This window comes from Penicillium oxalicum, chromosome V, assembly GCF_001723175.1.
Source record: "Penicillium oxalicum strain HP7-1 chromosome V, whole genome shotgun sequence".
Taxonomy (NCBI): domain Eukaryota; kingdom Fungi; phylum Ascomycota; class Eurotiomycetes; order Eurotiales; family Aspergillaceae; genus Penicillium; species Penicillium oxalicum.
In genome coordinates, this window is record NC_064654.1 from 3,553,918 (window position 1) to 3,570,709 (window position 16,792).

The 16,792-nt window shown below is 49.6% G+C and overlaps 5 protein-coding genes across 5 annotated transcripts; 2 read left to right on the forward strand and 3 right to left on the reverse strand.

The window, feature by feature from the left end:
• Positions 1–1,925: 1,925 nt before the first annotated feature.
• POX_e07246 (Replication factor C subunit 1) lies at positions 1,926–5,386 on the reverse strand (the record flags this gene model as incomplete). The annotated part of the gene is made up of 5 exons (XM_050116053.1): positions 1,926–2,533; positions 2,625–4,966; positions 5,035–5,125; positions 5,175–5,199; positions 5,309–5,386. The coding sequence occupies 5 exons, from the start codon at positions 5,384–5,386 to the stop codon at positions 1,926–1,928; spliced, it is 3,144 nt and encodes a 1,047-aa protein (XP_049968513.1).
• A 309-nt stretch (positions 5,387–5,695) lies between these two features.
• POX_e07247 (54S ribosomal protein L16) lies at positions 5,696–6,517 on the forward strand (the record flags this gene model as incomplete). Its single annotated transcript, XM_050116054.1, has 3 exons — positions 5,696–5,753; positions 5,819–6,283; positions 6,345–6,517. 3 exons carry the CDS (start codon positions 5,696–5,698, stop codon positions 6,515–6,517), a joined length of 696 nt encoding a protein of 231 aa, XP_049968514.1.
• Positions 6,518–8,016: 1,499 nt separating this feature from the next.
• On the reverse strand, positions 8,017–9,398 carry POX_e07248 (Replication factor C subunit 5; the record flags this gene model as incomplete). The annotated part of the gene is made up of 6 exons (XM_050116055.1): positions 8,017–8,044; positions 8,120–8,175; positions 8,234–8,332; positions 8,391–8,559; positions 8,627–9,249; positions 9,312–9,398. The coding sequence occupies 6 exons, from the start codon at positions 9,396–9,398 to the stop codon at positions 8,017–8,019; spliced, it is 1,062 nt and encodes a 353-aa protein (XP_049968515.1).
• A 718-nt stretch (positions 9,399–10,116) lies between these two features.
• Positions 10,117–12,558, reverse strand: POX_e07249 (Cytochrome c oxidase assembly protein COX11; the record flags this gene model as incomplete). Its single annotated transcript, XM_050116056.1, has 5 exons — positions 10,117–10,163; positions 10,214–10,655; positions 10,731–10,800; positions 10,859–10,917; positions 11,731–12,558. The coding sequence occupies 5 exons, from the start codon at positions 12,556–12,558 to the stop codon at positions 10,117–10,119; spliced, it is 1,446 nt and encodes a 481-aa protein (XP_049968516.1).
• Positions 12,559–14,942: 2,384 nt separating this feature from the next.
• Positions 14,943–16,300, forward strand: POX_e07250 (uncharacterized protein; the record flags this gene model as incomplete). The annotated part of the gene is made up of 2 exons (XM_050116057.1): positions 14,943–15,009; positions 15,084–16,300. 2 exons carry the CDS (start codon positions 14,943–14,945, stop codon positions 16,298–16,300), a joined length of 1,284 nt encoding a protein of 427 aa, XP_049968517.1.
• Positions 16,301–16,792: the final 492 nt, after the last annotated feature.

Here is a 16,792-nt window from a genome sequence, read left to right on the forward strand (position 1 = left end):
ACATGCCACATGGCTGATGACTCCATGGCTCCATAGTCATATTGTTGAGTACCGTGTACTCAACATCGTACAGAGTCAGCCACCCACCGGACTCGGTCATCTCTCCTGACGGAATCAAACAGTCAAAGCTTTGTCTGTGCATTGGTCAAGTTGTATGGAGGCGTACAAATTTGGCAAGCATTTCGCATGGATCGGATGATCACCTATGAAGAAAAAGGGAGGTGTCCATCGCGAAAACAAGCCGAAAAATTAATGGGTGCGCGAAAAATGCACTGTTGTATTTTCATACTCTTGTGTTTCTTCCGCTATCAATTTCCACTCATCAGCTGACTTCCAACACTTCTATGCATGCAGTGGCACTTGGAATGCCTCGGCCTCGGCCTTGTAGGCTCCATTGGTACCTCTGCGACAGTTACCAATTGATCCTGAACGGAAAATTTAGCATCCGACAGACAAGAAATTCCAGTTGTAAATAAACTTTAGTGGGTTTCGTCAGCAGCCCCTGCATCCGTTCCTGACCCCTGAATCCTCAGTCGGCACCTCTCAGAAATCGGAAGCGCCTCTAAACCGTGTAATATATTACTGTGCAACTAGTTGGTCACCGGATCGACCAGAGACGTATCTAAACATGACTCAGGTCAGGTCTATCGGGAAATGAGCAGCCGAGGCATAGCGGCCTCGGTGGTTGTCATCACCAACACCGAAATTGAGGATTGAAATCTGGGACCAAGTCCGGACGTTCCTTTCCATGAAGCATACCGCCATCATCGCATCGACATATATTTGGAAACTACTATTAAAATATCCAGCGCTCAGTCTGGCTCTCATGAATGCGGTAGATAAGCACATGTCGCCTAATTCTGCTTCCCTGAAGCAGGAACCCAAAATCCCCCACTCGGGACGAGCTCAGAAAGCGAAAAGCCATCATCTCCACAAACGCTACCGTCATGCTCCAAAATCAATTGGGGGCTACTACTTTGAGATGAAGCATCTACATTGTACTGATCTCAAGGTGGTGTTGTTGATCTGTATGTCTTGGATTACAGTGGAATCAATAATGGCCAAATCAATCGTAGCACAGCACCCAATTACCAACCTACTAAATAGTAAATGATCAACACCTCACGCCCCCTTTGCTGACTCTTAATAATGAGACGGGCTTCGCCATAGAATGATGTCTACAATATGACCATAGCCAACCAAGGACTCAGTGGAGCCAGACTCGAAGCTGATCCGTTTTTATTTCAAAGATCATCGCGCAGATGTTCCATTGGACACATGAGATCCCGATAGGTACACTTACACCTACCTACGCTTCGATATCTAGGTCGGGAGGTGGTTGCTAGCCCGGGATTGAAGATGAAACATGACTTCCACCTGAGACGATGCATGAGAAGTGATACACCTCGAGCCTTTTCAGTAGTCCCGAAACCCATCCCAGGATGTACGTTTTACTGTATGATGGAATAGCGGCCTGGAATTCGACGTAGAAAATGTGTCTAATGGCAATGGCACAATACAAGATTGATATGAAGCACTACAGCCCGGACAATCTTGTGCAATGGCGTTGCGATCAATCTGCGTGAAAATCACCGTCTCGGTTGTTGATTGACTGATCTCCGCCGGGATATACAAGCACGAGGCAACCTCTTCACAGTTCAATGAAAAATTCACATTATTGTATAATACATTTGCAGAGGGGTTCCCCGCTCATGGCCCATTCCTGATCAGGGACCTGATGTCGCTGTCCAGATGTATACAACATGAACCGGACAGGCTCGATGCATGGGTGCAAAGCATGTACCTCCGGGGAGATGCAAGAGTCTCGGAGGAGTCGACGTGTGGAGGCGCAGTGTGGGTGTGTCACTACAATCGATACACACAAGATAGCCTCTGGGCAGATTTGTGGTGGGACAAAGGTCACTTCAAGCCTTAGCCTTAGCCTTGGTCTTGCGGCCCTTCTTGGGCTTTTCTTCACTGTCGTCGATGAAATCGTCCGCTTCTGCAGTCGCCGCTTTCTTACCCTTCTTTCCTTTCGCCGATGCGGCCTTCTTCTTTGGCACACTGACGTATTTGTCCTTTTTCAAATCCAGATCCTCATCTTCCTCATCCTTGACCTCTTCAACCACTTCTTCCTCGTCGGATTCCTCGACAACATCCTCCACGTCCGGTTTCTCCTTCGATTCTTTCTTTGGCGCAACGACATTGCTCGCCTTCATAAATGGCAGCGGATGAGATCGTGAATTGTAAAGTCGCGTGAAAGTTGCCTTGGTCTGCGTGTCTAGCTTCACATTGGATTGGTCCATGGGACCAAGTCCAAGTTCGATCATTGCGTCGAAATCATCACGGGTGAGGAAATATGCATCCATGAAATCAATGACCTCGTCCACACTCTCTTTTCCTTCGTCCTGGAGGCGCTTGACCGACTTGTCCCAAATCAATGGCATGTACTGCTGTCGAATCTCATCCCTGTTGCCCGAAGTCCGAAGGCGCATATGGCCCTGAATCTCTTTAACAAAGCGTGTCAATTTGCCTAAAGAGATAGAGAGGAGAGAACGTTAATAACGGCAGTGAATTGACGCGCCAAGTTGCGGTCACGGAGTGAAACTCAGGGAATCCCTTACCTTGCTTGCTGTTTTGGCCAAGCCAAGTGGTGAATTGTGGGCGTTCTCGCATGTTGCCGTATGTGAAACTTGCTGGACGGACAAAGCTAAACATTGCGTGAGTCGGCATCAGGCTCCATTGCTGTTGTGTGCCATGAATCATACGATCCACAAGATCTCCATCGCTAATACTAGAGGCCGCCTTGTCGAACAACTCAAGTTCCTTGAGGTTTTTCTCCTTCGGGTCTTCAAATCTGGCGGAAAGTGAAGGTTTCGTGCGCAGATAGTTCTCTTGTAGCATTAGATAGCTGAACTCATGGTCGTTGAAGTACAGCTCAGTTTTGTCGTTCAACGTCGAATTTGAGCTTGCTGCAAACATTTGTGCACTGAGGATCTTGCTGGTAATGTCCCAAGGCTTAAGGATGATATGCTTTTCCCATGACTTAGCCATTTGCTTGCCCTTGTCAAAATCGATCGTGGAGCCCTCGTCCAAAAGAGATTGGTCCACTTTGACCGCGGAGAGCATGTTGATAATCTGCCGAATGTCTGCGTGCGAGCCCTCAATCAAAGCTTCCAGCACAGGTTGAGGGATCTTCATTTTCTCTCGGAAGCAGATCGTGGAAAGCCGTGCACGGATTTGATCAGGAGTTGGACGTCTGAATGGGATATCAAAAGTGACATGATCGAAGGGCTTCATTTTGGGCAATCGCCGCTCATTGCAAATGAGAATGATTGGAATGTTCGTCTTTTTGACGATGGCTGCGACAGCACCAACACCTCCTCTATCGCCCGCTGACATACCATCGACTTCATCCATAATGAGGACCAAATTGCGCTTCTCGCTTTGAACCTTTTTTCCCTCCCCCGCAAAGTATCCTTGCAGCGATGTTGTATCGAGCACACCCAGTGTGCCATTTTCGACAAGCTTCTTACTCCGAGTGTCACTTGCATTTGTCTCGACGATGTCATACCCCTCAAGCTTGGCGACCAGATGGGCGGCCGTCGTCTTGCCGATTCCGGGGGGGCCGTGGATCATCACAGCACGATAGACACCCGAGCCGTCCTTTCCCGCCTTCTTGAAATTCGACCTCGCACTTTGATGCCAATTCCGCAGCCAGCTTTGGAGTTTTTCAACGGCAGTTTTGTTGCCGCAGATCATACCGATCGAGGTAGGCGCATACTTGGTCGTCCACAACTGATCATCCACAGGTAGACTTTGAGATGCGGGGGCAACCGACCCGTTGGGCTGCACCTTTGATTGTGCCTTTGCCTTTTCAGCTTCCTGGCGCTTTTCTTCAGCATCAATTTCAGCAGCCATCTTCTTGACTTTATCCTCTTCGGCTTTTTGCTTTGCAGCGAACTTCTCGGCGGCTTGTCCTGACCCGCCATTAGCGGGCAATTTACGAATTAACTCAAAAAGGCCATCCTCGTTGATGGTTTTGAGATTGAACTTCGCAATTGTTTGTAGCTTTTTGGGACCAGCGTCACCTCCAAGGACAACATAACTGGTTTTCGAGCTTGGCGCAGTTGTGACTTTGCCGCCGTATTTTTTCACCAGCTCTTGGCCTTCTTCCCTCCCCAAGGTTTCGAGAATTCCTGTAAACACAAAGGAAAGGCCAGCTAGGCAGTTTTCGGCGCCCACGGGAATGTCCTTTGTACCGGCAGTCGGAGGAGTGCGTGAACGCTGCGCACCATATTGCCATTTTTTGGGTTCTGCACTCTCTGGAGGTGGCGATGGAGGCTTGACAGTCGGGATGCTGTCGAAAATCTTTTGGATCTCGGGATTCTCTGACTCCGCGTCTTTTTTCTTCGGTAACGGCTTTGACTTTTTCGCGGCTGGTGAAGCAGGTTGTTTCGCCCGCGCTGCTGGTTTCTTCTTCGTTTCGAGATTGTTGTCTTCTTCGTCTTGATCAACGAGCGCTTCTGACTTGCGTTTCCGTGTTGTCCTCGCAGATTTAGGTGCAGCCTTTGGAAGGTCTTCCATGACAATATCCTCGTCCTCGTTTTCCTCTTCATCGTCCAAGATCGATCTCTTAGCCCGTGTTCTTCTCACAGACGCAGTAGCTGGTTTCACTTCCAGTACTTCGAAATCGTCGTCGTCGTCGTCGCTGTCTGCCGCTACATAGTCATCGTCTTTCTTTTTGCCGTATTCTCCGGCGAATATGTCGTCCGCGCCGAGATCTTCATCTTCGACGACCTTGGTCGTCTTTCTTGCAGACTTGCGTGGGGGAGTCTTCATGGCTTTCGCGGGGACATCGTCGGTTCCGACCTCAGTGGAAGACTTCGCTGGGCGGCCACGCTTTTTCGAAGAAGCGAAATAATCCGAGCTCGTTGTAGGCTCGCCTTTTGGCTCTTCGCTCTTTCTACTTTGCAGGAAAGGATATCAGCGCTCATTTCACTAACACAATTATGGATTCATGAAAGTGCTCACGCTTGAGTTTTCAATTTCTGACCCGTCGTTATTTTTTTTGCTGGCGCAACATCTTCGTCTTCATCACTCTCATCCACAACCTTCCTGCTGCCTATCTGGTGTTAGGGTAGGACTCCAAAACCCCATATTGCTTAACGTACGTCGTTTCCGGGCAGATTGTGGGTCCTATCCAGAAGGGTGCGTCAGGAACGGCCTTTCAAATTTGCACGACGTGAAATAGCAGTATGGTAGCCCATTGCTCGACTTATATCGTATGCATGTGCCTCATTCGTACCTCTTTTGTGGTCTTTGCAACGGCTCCTGGGGTTGAAGCAGGTTTGCCACCAAAGAAGCTTCGTATATCAGATGGCATGATTCCCAAGCGATAGAACCCAGCTACACGGCAGTCGTCTCTGGGCCAAGCGAGGAATGATGGGAATAAAAAAAAGCTATTGACGCGAAAACGAGCTAGGTGTGCTACACAGGTGACGCGCGCGACACGAATGATGCCCCGGAAGACGTGACCGATGACTAAGGAACACGCTGAGCACGTGCCTCGTACTTAGACCTAATACGGACTAGCGGCTATTGGGGGAACTCGGACATGGAAAAGTGCCGCAGCCTTGCGCAAAGCACCGCGAAGCTGTGATTGTTGAGTCCTGAATCGCTCGTCACGGTCAAGATGAGAGCCCACACCTTGCTGTCATCGCGGTCTTTACTGGCCTACACTCGGCCTACCTGTATGATCCCCTAATGATCTGCCACGATCTCCCTCGCGCCTCGAAACTAACATTCATGGGCTCAGGTCTGTCGGCTTCAATTGCTTCTCTTTCACTCACAAGATGCTTCTCGACGACATCGCCAGCGCTTGACTGGCTCACTCCCAAATTTGCCGAAAAGTCCAAGTCCCCCAAAGGCCGGCCACATGTCGCCACAGGAGGATCAACCCGAGGAACGACGGTGGTATGGGGAGACTTTGGCCTTCGTATGAAGGATCATGACCGCCGAATGCCAGCCTCAGCTCTCAAGATTGCAGAGGAAACGATTAAGAGGCGGCTTCGAGGTATGAATTACAAGCTGTACAAGCGTGTTAGCGCCAACATTGGTGTCTACACCAAGGGCAATGAACAACGTATGGGTAAGGGTAAGGGTAAATTCGACTACTGGACGGTCCGTCTACCCGTCAGTCGGGTTGTCTTTGAGTTGAAGGGAGATTTGCACGAAAAGGTTGCCCGAGAGGCCTTCAGATTGGCTGGTCACAAGTTGCCAGGTACGTTGTCTACATTGCATCACTGTTTAGAATCACCGCATACTGAATTCTGAAATGCTAGGTCTTTGGGAGTTTGTGAAGAAGGATGATCCGCCCGTCGTTGGAATTACGAAGCTCGGTAACGGCGTCACGCTCGAAACGCTGAAGCGAGCCCGCCGGAACCCGCCTCTTGGCACTGGTGACCTCGTGAACCCTCCCAAGTCCACATCCTCTAGCCCCGACGCTCCTCAATAATCTTGTGACCCTAGCCATTGCCATGTGCCCATTTGATCACTTCCGTTTCGTTGCGGATTTTTCGGCATCAAGCTAGGCTCTAGCCTCCAACGCCGGAGCCAGGCCCGTAACCCTGTTCCCGTCTGCTCTTTGCAGTCTCCGCATCAACTAGGGATTCCGAGTCCATTTTTTCTGTACATTATGTGTCAGCCTTATACGCATTTCATTTTTGGGAGGGTTATTGTGCACCCCTCATAGATCGTCGAGCACTCGGTGTCTTTGGAGTTGAAAGAAAATCAAAAAGATACTAGGATTTCATTTACTTTTGCGATCGTCTGCAGCAGCGCTGCCTTGTCCCAATTGCTCTGCCAACCTCTCATCCTCGGCAGCTGAATCGGCATCCACAGATGAATCCAAAGTGGTTTTTATCTCACTCTTCGTATGCGGCAAACCCCCTTCGGTTTACATATCAGCCGACGACGACCCAGTATTGTGAGAGTGAACGTCGTAGGAGTGGCTTACCGCCTAGTTGACCTGTCTGTTTGGCGGGAGGTATAGTATATTCACGGATCGATTCGTATCTTCCTCAGCATATCAGCATCATTGTGTTCAACCGCAAAAGGCTCGACACTGCGAGTAATTTCCATACTGTGTACTCTCGCCGCCAGGTTCCATATCGACTAGCCCAGGATTGGACATTTTGGAGGATGAGTACTGGTAGATAGGTAACAATATAGACAGTGATTCGAGGCAGGGACAAGTTGCCTAAACATCAGACAGAATCACTAAGGAGCTCAGCGGCCTATGTGTCGAACGGGGCCAAAGAGATGAGAGATTCTTGGAAGCTGGAGGTGTGCCTCAGCATGTGTTGGTTACTGAGTGACCGCAAGAGGTCGTCACAAGAAGTTATGACGTAACCTCAGCTGCAATGCCCGGAGCAGGCTCACTACGCGTACTACGTCGCTCCACCTGGACTTGATCGTCCAGGAATCCTAGGTACAGCATGGAGGCAGCCCCGCAGAAAGGAATTATACCTGTGTATTTCATAGTTACCTTACACGACTTAGCCTATCAGCGATAAGTAGAATAAAAGAACTACAACTTTATGAAAGGTCCTACCTAGTACCTATTCGACTGGCAGGTCCGCAGACACCTCGTCAGAATGGATACATTGAAAAATCACGAAGCGGCGTTCCATTCGTCTGTGTCCTCATGTCATAACATATCCTCGGATGCATTTGAATGAATCGCACAAGGAATGTGTAGTAGAATCTCGGGGTTTCACTTGCAATGATAGTTCATTGATTTAAAAGTATAATGCCGCCCAGTATTTGAAAAAGCCCTATGCTGCACCAGCCAGAGCTGACGAAAATCAGAGAAAAATAATGATGTAAATAAAGGTAAAATCGTATGATTCCACATGTCCGTGCAAGCCACATGAGGAGGGAGAGTTACGGCCGCGCAGTTTAGGCATGTCTTATCTTATGGCCAAGGCCCGCTTTATACCATAAGAAGGCAGTCTAGTCGAAATCCATGCCCATTGTCCAGCTGGTTTGTGCATCAGTCAGTAGATGAAAAGGCTTGGGAAAGGCTTGACTGTGTTCCGAGGGGTGGGGGACTGACCTTTCGTAGATGCGCATGAATTTAGCAACAAAGGCCTCGAGGTGGAAGATGACTTTCTGCATCACAGAATCCAATTAGTATAAAGTTCAACACGGCCTTGAGAATTGCACTCACACTGCCGAGCTTGATCCGGTGCTCGTAAAAAGCAGACCATTTGATGACGTCCGGCTTGAGCACATCGTCAACCTTGGCGACCAGCATAAACGTCAAAGTCTAGTTGTACTTTGGTTAGCCTTTTTCGGAAACAACTGATGGCAAATGAAGCACTTACTTTCAGAATAGTTGTCGGTGGGATACAATGCGTCAAAAGGTCGTAGAGCCGGGCGCGTACTTGCAACAGCTGGGCGGGGCTTCGCTCCCGTACAATGTCGTCCGCCGTTACTGAGATGAGCGCCTCCCAGTCTGGTGGAGGGATCAATGTGCTGTCTGTAACTTTCTCGCTGTTTTGGGAAAACAGTTAGGGCCGATACACCTCTCATTGCCTGGACTGGACGGGATTCGACTCACTTTTGCGCATAGATTGACTCAAACATGAGCAGTGCCCGCCGTAAATTGCGTCCACTCTCTTTCGCAATCCTTTTGTTCAAGCCCGGAGCTTCAGTCCACCCTTCTCTTTTCGCGGCGATTCGAAGTGCGGAACAAATGTCGCTTTCACTTGGCGCTGCCACCCTGACTAGCAGCGTACGAGATCGGATAGGTGCTATGATATTGGATGTGCTGTTTGCGAGAAGTATCAAGCGCAAGTTTGGACTATATTTTTCCATCGTGCGTCGGAGGGCTGCTTGAGCATCGCGGGTCAGGTGGTCTGCTTCATTGATAACGACAATCTTGAAGCGTTGCTTCGCTGACAAGTCCACCTGCTGTGTCTGGGCAACTTCCTTCAGTAATTCCTGGACCACAACACGATCATAGTTCCCAACATCGGCGGGGGTGATTTCAAGGTGGTAGACGGAGGATACGATGTTGAATTCGAGCTTGCGATTGCTGGTTGTCTGGAAGACACGCGCATCGATTTTGATTTTCTCGACGCCGGGACCGTACAATTCCTTAAGAGTCGCAATTATCCGCGTCTTTTTCCCAGCACCAGAAGGACCATAGACTAGGAGATGGGGAAAGTCGCCGCTTTGGGCCTAAATTTTGAAGAAGCGCCTCGTGAGCAAGTTGTCGAACGCTCGGACAAAGTCCTACGTACCAATGATCGAAGTCGGTCTGATAGTTCCGGATGATATGTGAGCGCATCAAGCGTCCGTGGACGCAGCTTGTCGACGAGAAGAGCCATTACTGAAGGAGAAAATTGGGTTGGGTAAATGTCTTTTGATAGGAGGATCCTCGGAAACTACGAGACCGAAGAAACGCGTCGGAAAGACGCGCCCAATTAAGTGATGGTCCGTGCGTCCGTTCAGTTTCCACAGTCCGGTGCAGTCTGATACCAAGCCATCTCAGAGCTCAAAAGTCAATTTTTGATTCAAGAATCACATGGATATGGCGGGTACAATTCCATCAATGATATAGTCTTATGACTGCTGAATATTAAACATTACTCACAAAAGCATTGCTATTACTCTATTCAGGACTTAGAAAGGCATGTCGCGTTCCGGCAACCTGCACCGGACATGAAACCCATTTCACCAGATATTTCTTTCGGGACCAATGGATAGATCTCGACGATCTAGAATTACATCAGGTATATCATTTTGACACCATAATCTTCAGGGATAGGGCAACGATATGAATATAGAGTGAGGAGTTGTTTGCCACAAGCATCGTTGGATAGGTATGTAGTAGAGATTGTGACCAGTGTCCCTTTGCCTTATTTGCTCAATTCTATATTGTACAACCACATCATGCGTGGATCAGGTATGGGCTTAAAATGAAGATCTCAAGCAGCCTACTTTCGGGATTTGGAATAATTGTGTTGTTCGGCGCGAGAGCCTGAGCCATGCCTCATGTTGATTCCCAGCATCTGGACAGTGAGTATCCGCACATGAGTTTTTTCTTCAAGAAGCGATAGGCTTCAGAACCCCATTGTCATCATACTTTGCTTCTGTAAGGGGTCAGCAGTAACTCTGATTGGCGAGAGGAGGCAATGCTTACTGAAGAAAGTATATGACAACGTTATTGTGTCGATACCTTTCATGGTCGGATCCGTTGCGAAATCTGGGTCGATATAAAAGAACACTGGCATATCTACCGATTCACCAGCATTCAACTTCTGCTCTTCGAAACAGAAGCATTGGATCTTGCTGAAATATGGAGCCACCTGCCCTGGTGTCACGCTGTATGTTGCAATTCCGATAATATCGTGGGGGCTCTTGTTGGTCGCGGTATAAAAGGCCAAAGCTGTCTCTCCAGGCAAAACTCGAACTTCGCGCTGTTGCGGCGTGAACTTCCATGGAAGTACGTCTGAAACGGATCCATTGAACGTAATGCGGAGGCGTCGGGAGTCGGTTACTGGTGTCACGCGCGAAGCCGTATCACCGTCGCCAGTACGATGTGTCAGAATTGGCTGGCCACCCCATCCAGTTTGTGTACAGATCTATGAAGACTCTCTGTCAATACTACTACTCTCAAGACGTGTGATGAAAGTAAGGTGGAAAAATGAGATGCGGACCATTTTGTACAGAGGCACTGAACCGTAGGCAAGTGCAACAGTGCCAAGGATAACACTAATCGTGTAGTACCTATTCCGATGTCATAGATTAGCCAGGTCAAGCTTTCAGGCCTGACAAGAAAACATACATGGTCGAGGCATTGCGATGCTGCGATTGCGGCGTGTTGAAGGGAGCCGCGGAAGCATGCTGTTCATGTTGGAAGACATTTCTTGAGAAATGACGGGTCTCTGCTGTGAAAAACCCCCTTTGTACACTCAATGGACGACACAGTATGCTTTTAGGGGAGCACCGACCCCACGGGAACATGATCCTTGAAATCATGGTTAGCAGGTTTGTCTTACGGGGTGTCGGCTGACATGAATCTCAGCGATATGAAGGCGCATCCAATGCGTCACGTGGTTCAAAGATGATTATCGATAAGATCCATCGCCGAGAAAATCCCTTAACCCCGAGTCTCCGCATCCACTGACATTGGGTTGAATAGGTAGATGCTTCACCATATGCCAAGCAGTTTCCACTTTCGCCTCTAAAGTTTGTACACATAGGTAATGCTGTACACCGAAACAGGCTGCTAGCAACGTGGCTTTCAAGCGCTATTAACTACTACGCATGGCGGAGGGCTGTCGATAGGCCTATTCATGTTGGAGAAAAAGAAATACGTAGTGCCGCGGGAAGTCGGGCTTCTATAACTACACCCTAAGTGTAAACAAAGGACGCCATTTTATTTCAAAACTCGGGTGGCAATCTTTCCAAAGACGCCTCGTACTAAGCTAGGTTTTTCACGCAAAGTGGTAATGAGAATGGCAGCGCTGAGTGCAAATGCAATGCGTTCACGGTGTAGAAACTGCAATTCAAGACGGAAGATTTCAAGTTAGCACCTGTAATATGTAGAATCTTGGAGTTTCCGTGAATAGACTCCACTGCCCCATACCAAGGGAGAAATTGGCTTGCCAAACAAGCGAATATCCATGGTCTTGACCAACCAAAACTTCGACATACCTTTTTGTCATACAACCGTGGCAGTACCGTAGCAGCAGCCCTTGGTGCCACGAACAGAGCCAGCTCTTGTCTCTTTCGTGGTTGTTCAACCAACACACTCCATCCACACAGCAGGCATCCTGCGCCCACGCAAAGGCCCGAGTCCCACATCTGCGGCGTCACTGACTTCCTGTCGAATAGTCTGGGTCCAAGTCTCGTCCGGGCCAGACACACAGCGTAGTAAAAAAGACTGACAAAAACTGCAAGGAATGCCGAAGATCGAGCGCCCTCAGAGACTGCACGGCGCAGCACCACTGGGTCTCTTATCCGGCGTAGCCGAAAAATAAGTTGTAGGGGGATGTAGGTTGCACAAGCAACCTTGAAGGTTCTCGCGAACCGGGACAAAGCGTGAAGTTCACAATTGGGACCACAGCCCATATGTACCATCTCGCAGGGGATTGGTGTGGTTTTCTTTGGATCGCCCCATTGTTCGGGCCAGCCAAAGTCTCTACACATGGACCTTAAGAGGGGAGCCTGCCCGGTGTCCTTTCCATAGACAAAGATTCCTCGGCGCGCACGACGGAGCGCTTCGATCAAGCGCACATCTACCTTGGCCATCTCCCCAATCCATCTCTCATACGTTCTCGGAAGTTTCTCGGGGAGATAGAACCAGGCCCACATAACCACTGCAGCACTCGTGGCAAAAACTCCAGCATCAGCCAACCCCGGAATTGACGACTCGACTTTTGTCCAGAGATTGTCAGCTTTGCGCTTCCGAGACCAAATGCTCCAAGCCGCGCATGCTAAGACATCAGTGGCCCGAATCAAAGTGAAGATGGTCAAGTCCATTGTCCGCCCAGCAAGGTCTGGTAGTGGAGGTGCCGAGGAGTTTGTTAAATCTTGGGCACTATTTTCTTCGTTCCTTGGCACGCGGCCCTTGGTTTTGGCCTCTGCTCGCGGGACGGTGTGATTTTTGTTGAGAAGGTTGAAGCCCGCACATGCTGACAGAAAAGCTGTGGAAAATTGTATCAAACCTCTGATGCGCCTTGTGATTCGAGAACTACGTCTCGAGGAGGTTGCTGTGGCCAACTCGCATAGCTTTTGCAATAACACAGGGAGGAATGTCGATCCTCCCACTAAGACCGCACAGAAGGATGGAAAGCTGTCAGCCCGCAGTGGCTTAAGCAAAACATGCAGGACCTAGGCGTCAAGAATAAGCAAATCAATTCACGTTCGCTGGGACGAAGTAAGGCAAAACACGAGATTACAGACGCCCACAGTATTTGGAAACATTGAACTCGTCCATGAAATCGGAAGCAGCTTCAGTGACCTACTTGTTCAATTCTTTGTTTGATCGATCGGTCTTGCTTGCCAAATTCCCTGGCACACGTTATTAACTTAGGCGTTACCGATGATAGGTAGCCCAAGGCGTATGCGCGAATTATGCTTTTGCAATTTAGCTTATCAGCATGGAACCTTGCGTTTCTGGTTGATTTACAGCTTTCTTGATAGCGCTAGATCATTCCCAGAGACAGAGCGAAGAAACTCACGGCTTCAAGATTCGGGCAAAAAGTCGCCTGTCATAGGGACTTAAACGGCCCACTGTATCCATGGGGCCAAAAAGCGTCCCCTCCTCTTGTCTTCACCAGACTGGCGTTCAGCCGCCTCAATGGCTGACAGACCGTATACGGCGGCAGGCTGACAGAATCGTGGCCTATTGGGTTAATGTGGGCAATTTGGCAGCGTCTTTGACCCTGACCAACACAAGTCTTTGCCGTTCAGCCTGCAGGAGTAGGGTGGTGTCACTTTCCTGCGCAAGGGGTGAAAGCCAATCCTCGTGAGGCTGACACTGGCTGATGTCTGTACGATCGTCTATCCGAGACAAATCTGCGAATCTCTTTCCGATCTGTGTGTGTCGTGTGGATGCAAGGAAGTAGATCTGTGGGGTAGTCGCATTAGACTGAGCCTCGGTTCCAGATCCGGAAGTAATCGCCCGCCAAGGTCAAAGCTCGAAATTGCTCAGGAGAACGAAACAATGCGCATACTTTTCTCAAGAGCCAGGAGAACTTATGGGCGAGCACTCGACAGTTGACACGTGTTTCCCTACTGAAGCCCCCCGTGCGACCCCGAGACAAGCAAGAACAGGGAAGCAATCCACTGTAGGTCAAATCATGTCAACAACGATTTGTGTGTCTTCAAAGTGTGCGGACTCTGAGGACTCAAGCGATAGTGTGGGTTTTAAGAGAGAATGAAGATATACCTCTGACTTTGCAGTTCAAATTCCACCCGCTGTTGAGACTGGCAAATGCCCTTATTTGCGTGGCAGACGTACGCGCAATGAAAGCCAGGCAGGTAGTCTCAGGCTCGTCACAGTGAAATGTGGGTGGACGAGGAAAGCACACCACGTTGCGCGGGTCGAACATCAAGAGTCCGCTGAGCACTTTGAAAGATCCGGGAATTGGCTCGCACTTTTTACTGTAATAATGAACATCCAAATCTGACGTCTCGGAGCGTGGAATTGAAAAGGGTGCAATTCCCGTCTTGGTAGTTACTCCACAAAATATCCAAAATGCCACCCGCTACGGACTCGTCCCGTTCTCCGCGATGCCGAGTTTCAGGTCTCTCGGGCGGTCTTCCCCGGACTATGAGAAGAAATCGGCAGGCGGTCGGGTAATCTTACAGGTATGTTTGTATTGAGCTAGAAATGGTGGCTCCCGGTTGTGCAAAACTGCCCAGTCAGACAGATGGAACCTGCTCTTTACTTGCGTAATGTAATTTTTGCTCTGTATATCCGTTACGTCACGCGACCAGCAAGAAAAATTCACATGTGATCCTGCCTGGGCTGCGGACAGTCCGGCGATGCGATGAGAGACTACGGACCACAATAACAGCATACTCCACTCCAAGGGCTCTTCTTCCCCAGCTTTGAGTAGCGTTTCGTTTGCTTTCCATGCCGCATTTACTTTGATACGGGTTTGTTCAAGCACGTGGCTTTCTGTTCGCCGACTTACGCTCCTTTTGCTTCAGTGTCTTTGCAACGTGCGCTCAACGAGTCAGCCCACCTGTCCAGTCCAGCACGGGCGATAGTCGGACACCGAACTCACTCACCTAGGCATGAGATTTCTTGCTGCATCGTGCTGCTCTTGGAATCATCGGAGCAGCAATTCGTGATCTTCATCTTGAGCAGTTCTCTCGGTCTGTGATCCCCACTCTTTGGACAAATCTCTCCGATCATGGAAAGGTCTGGCGCTGAAGTGAGACCCGGACAAACTTCTCCAGTACCTACTGGTCCCTTCGGCTGTAGGTTATGATTTTCCTTCGAGCCGGACTCTATCGAGTCGGGTTATGCATATGACAGGGCTAACAACCGCCAGACGCTTTCCTCTCCCCCATGGATACACCATTCGAACAGCCTCCGGCATTGCCCCCGGGGCTCCCTCTTCTGGACGACAACGAATCAAGCATGTTGGACAATTTTTTCAGCACCATGAATACAAATAATCTGGCGAACGACATGTGGTTTCGGGGTCACCCCGATAAACCTTCTGGTCTCGACTTTGACTGGAATCAGGAACTCCCACCCACCTTTGAAGGTTCCACGACTTCGCTTTCACAATCCTCCTATCCGCCTCAAAGCTTGAAGAACACTATGGCCAGCGGCGGCAATCCACATACCGACGTCTACGCTGCAGCATCCATGCTTTATCCGAATGAGACAAACAGAAATAATTTTGGTCCTGCCCTGGTTCAACAGAATTTCACCGGCCAACCACTGAATGTCGGCGTCGGTCATGGTCGACGCGAGTCTCGACACATGGCTCCTGCAGTGGCCTCGAATTCCTCACCTCCAAGATCTAGAATTCCGACCGGATTTCACACCTCCGAGATGCTCTTTGATGTGCGCGATCCCATTCCCGTGGACCAACATCCATCGCGCAAAGCTAGGGGTCTTCACTGGGGCTCAGACTGCAGCTTTATGGATCAAGGTTACGTTGCGCCACCTGACCAACCCGACATGGAAACTCGCACAAGAGAAATGCTAGATCATCTTGATTGCTTCGAGCCTCAAGACAGTGCAGCCACCACCCGGGCCCCGAGCCCTGAACGTGCGGCCCGATCGCATAATTCGAGCGCCGTTCATCCTCAATCAGATGATGAGAACGATTCTCAGCCACGCAAACGGCAGCGCACTGCCAAACCCAAAAGTGGATCGCCTTCGGATGGTGAAGATCCCCGGTCGCATGCCAACAAATCTCGATCATCAAGCATCGCCAAGGGCCGTCGAGCGTCAACGGATACGTCTCGGAAGGCTCGAGTCGCTCAAGCAAGCAAAGCCCCCCGCGAGAATCTTTCTGAGGAACAGAAACGAACAAACCATATTCTCTCGGAGCAGAAAAGGCGTAATCTCATTCGTCAAGGGTTTGATGATCTCTGCTCTCTTGTTCCGAGCCTTCGAGGTGGGGGCTTTAGCAAAAGCGCCATGCTCACCCAAGCCGCCGACTGGCTGGAAGATCTTCTCCGTGGCAATGAACTCCTGCAAAGTCAGCTCACTGACATGAAAACCATAAATGGTCTGGTAATGCCTAGATGAAAGCTATGCTCTTGTGATGTGACCACGATTTTTCTCTTTTTGATTCCCACTTCCCACGCCTCGGATTCACACTGCGTCATTTTGAATCCCGTCTCGACATTATTAGCGCTTGAGTCTTGCGCATCAGGTGGTATTGAACATCCTTGTTGAATTTTTTGCCCGTCATTCCAGTTATGATACCACTTCGTGCTTTGTGGGAGATGCTTAGGGCCTTCAATAAACTTGATAACTGCCACTCAGTCAAATGCTAGCTACATATTTTACCCCCCCTATCACTCGCACAAATTGGCACACCTCAACCACTGTATTTATAGAGCTAACCCCAAAAATCTTTTTGAACCAATCATCGTGCTTGCTGCTTCTTTGGTGATCACCTACCCTCGTGAAAATAAGCCCTTTATTCTGCGCCGAATAACAGGTATCTACTCTCTCCATGACACACCTGAGGTCACTGGTCCCTGCGGCACCTGCGGCACCTGCGGTACTTAGGTA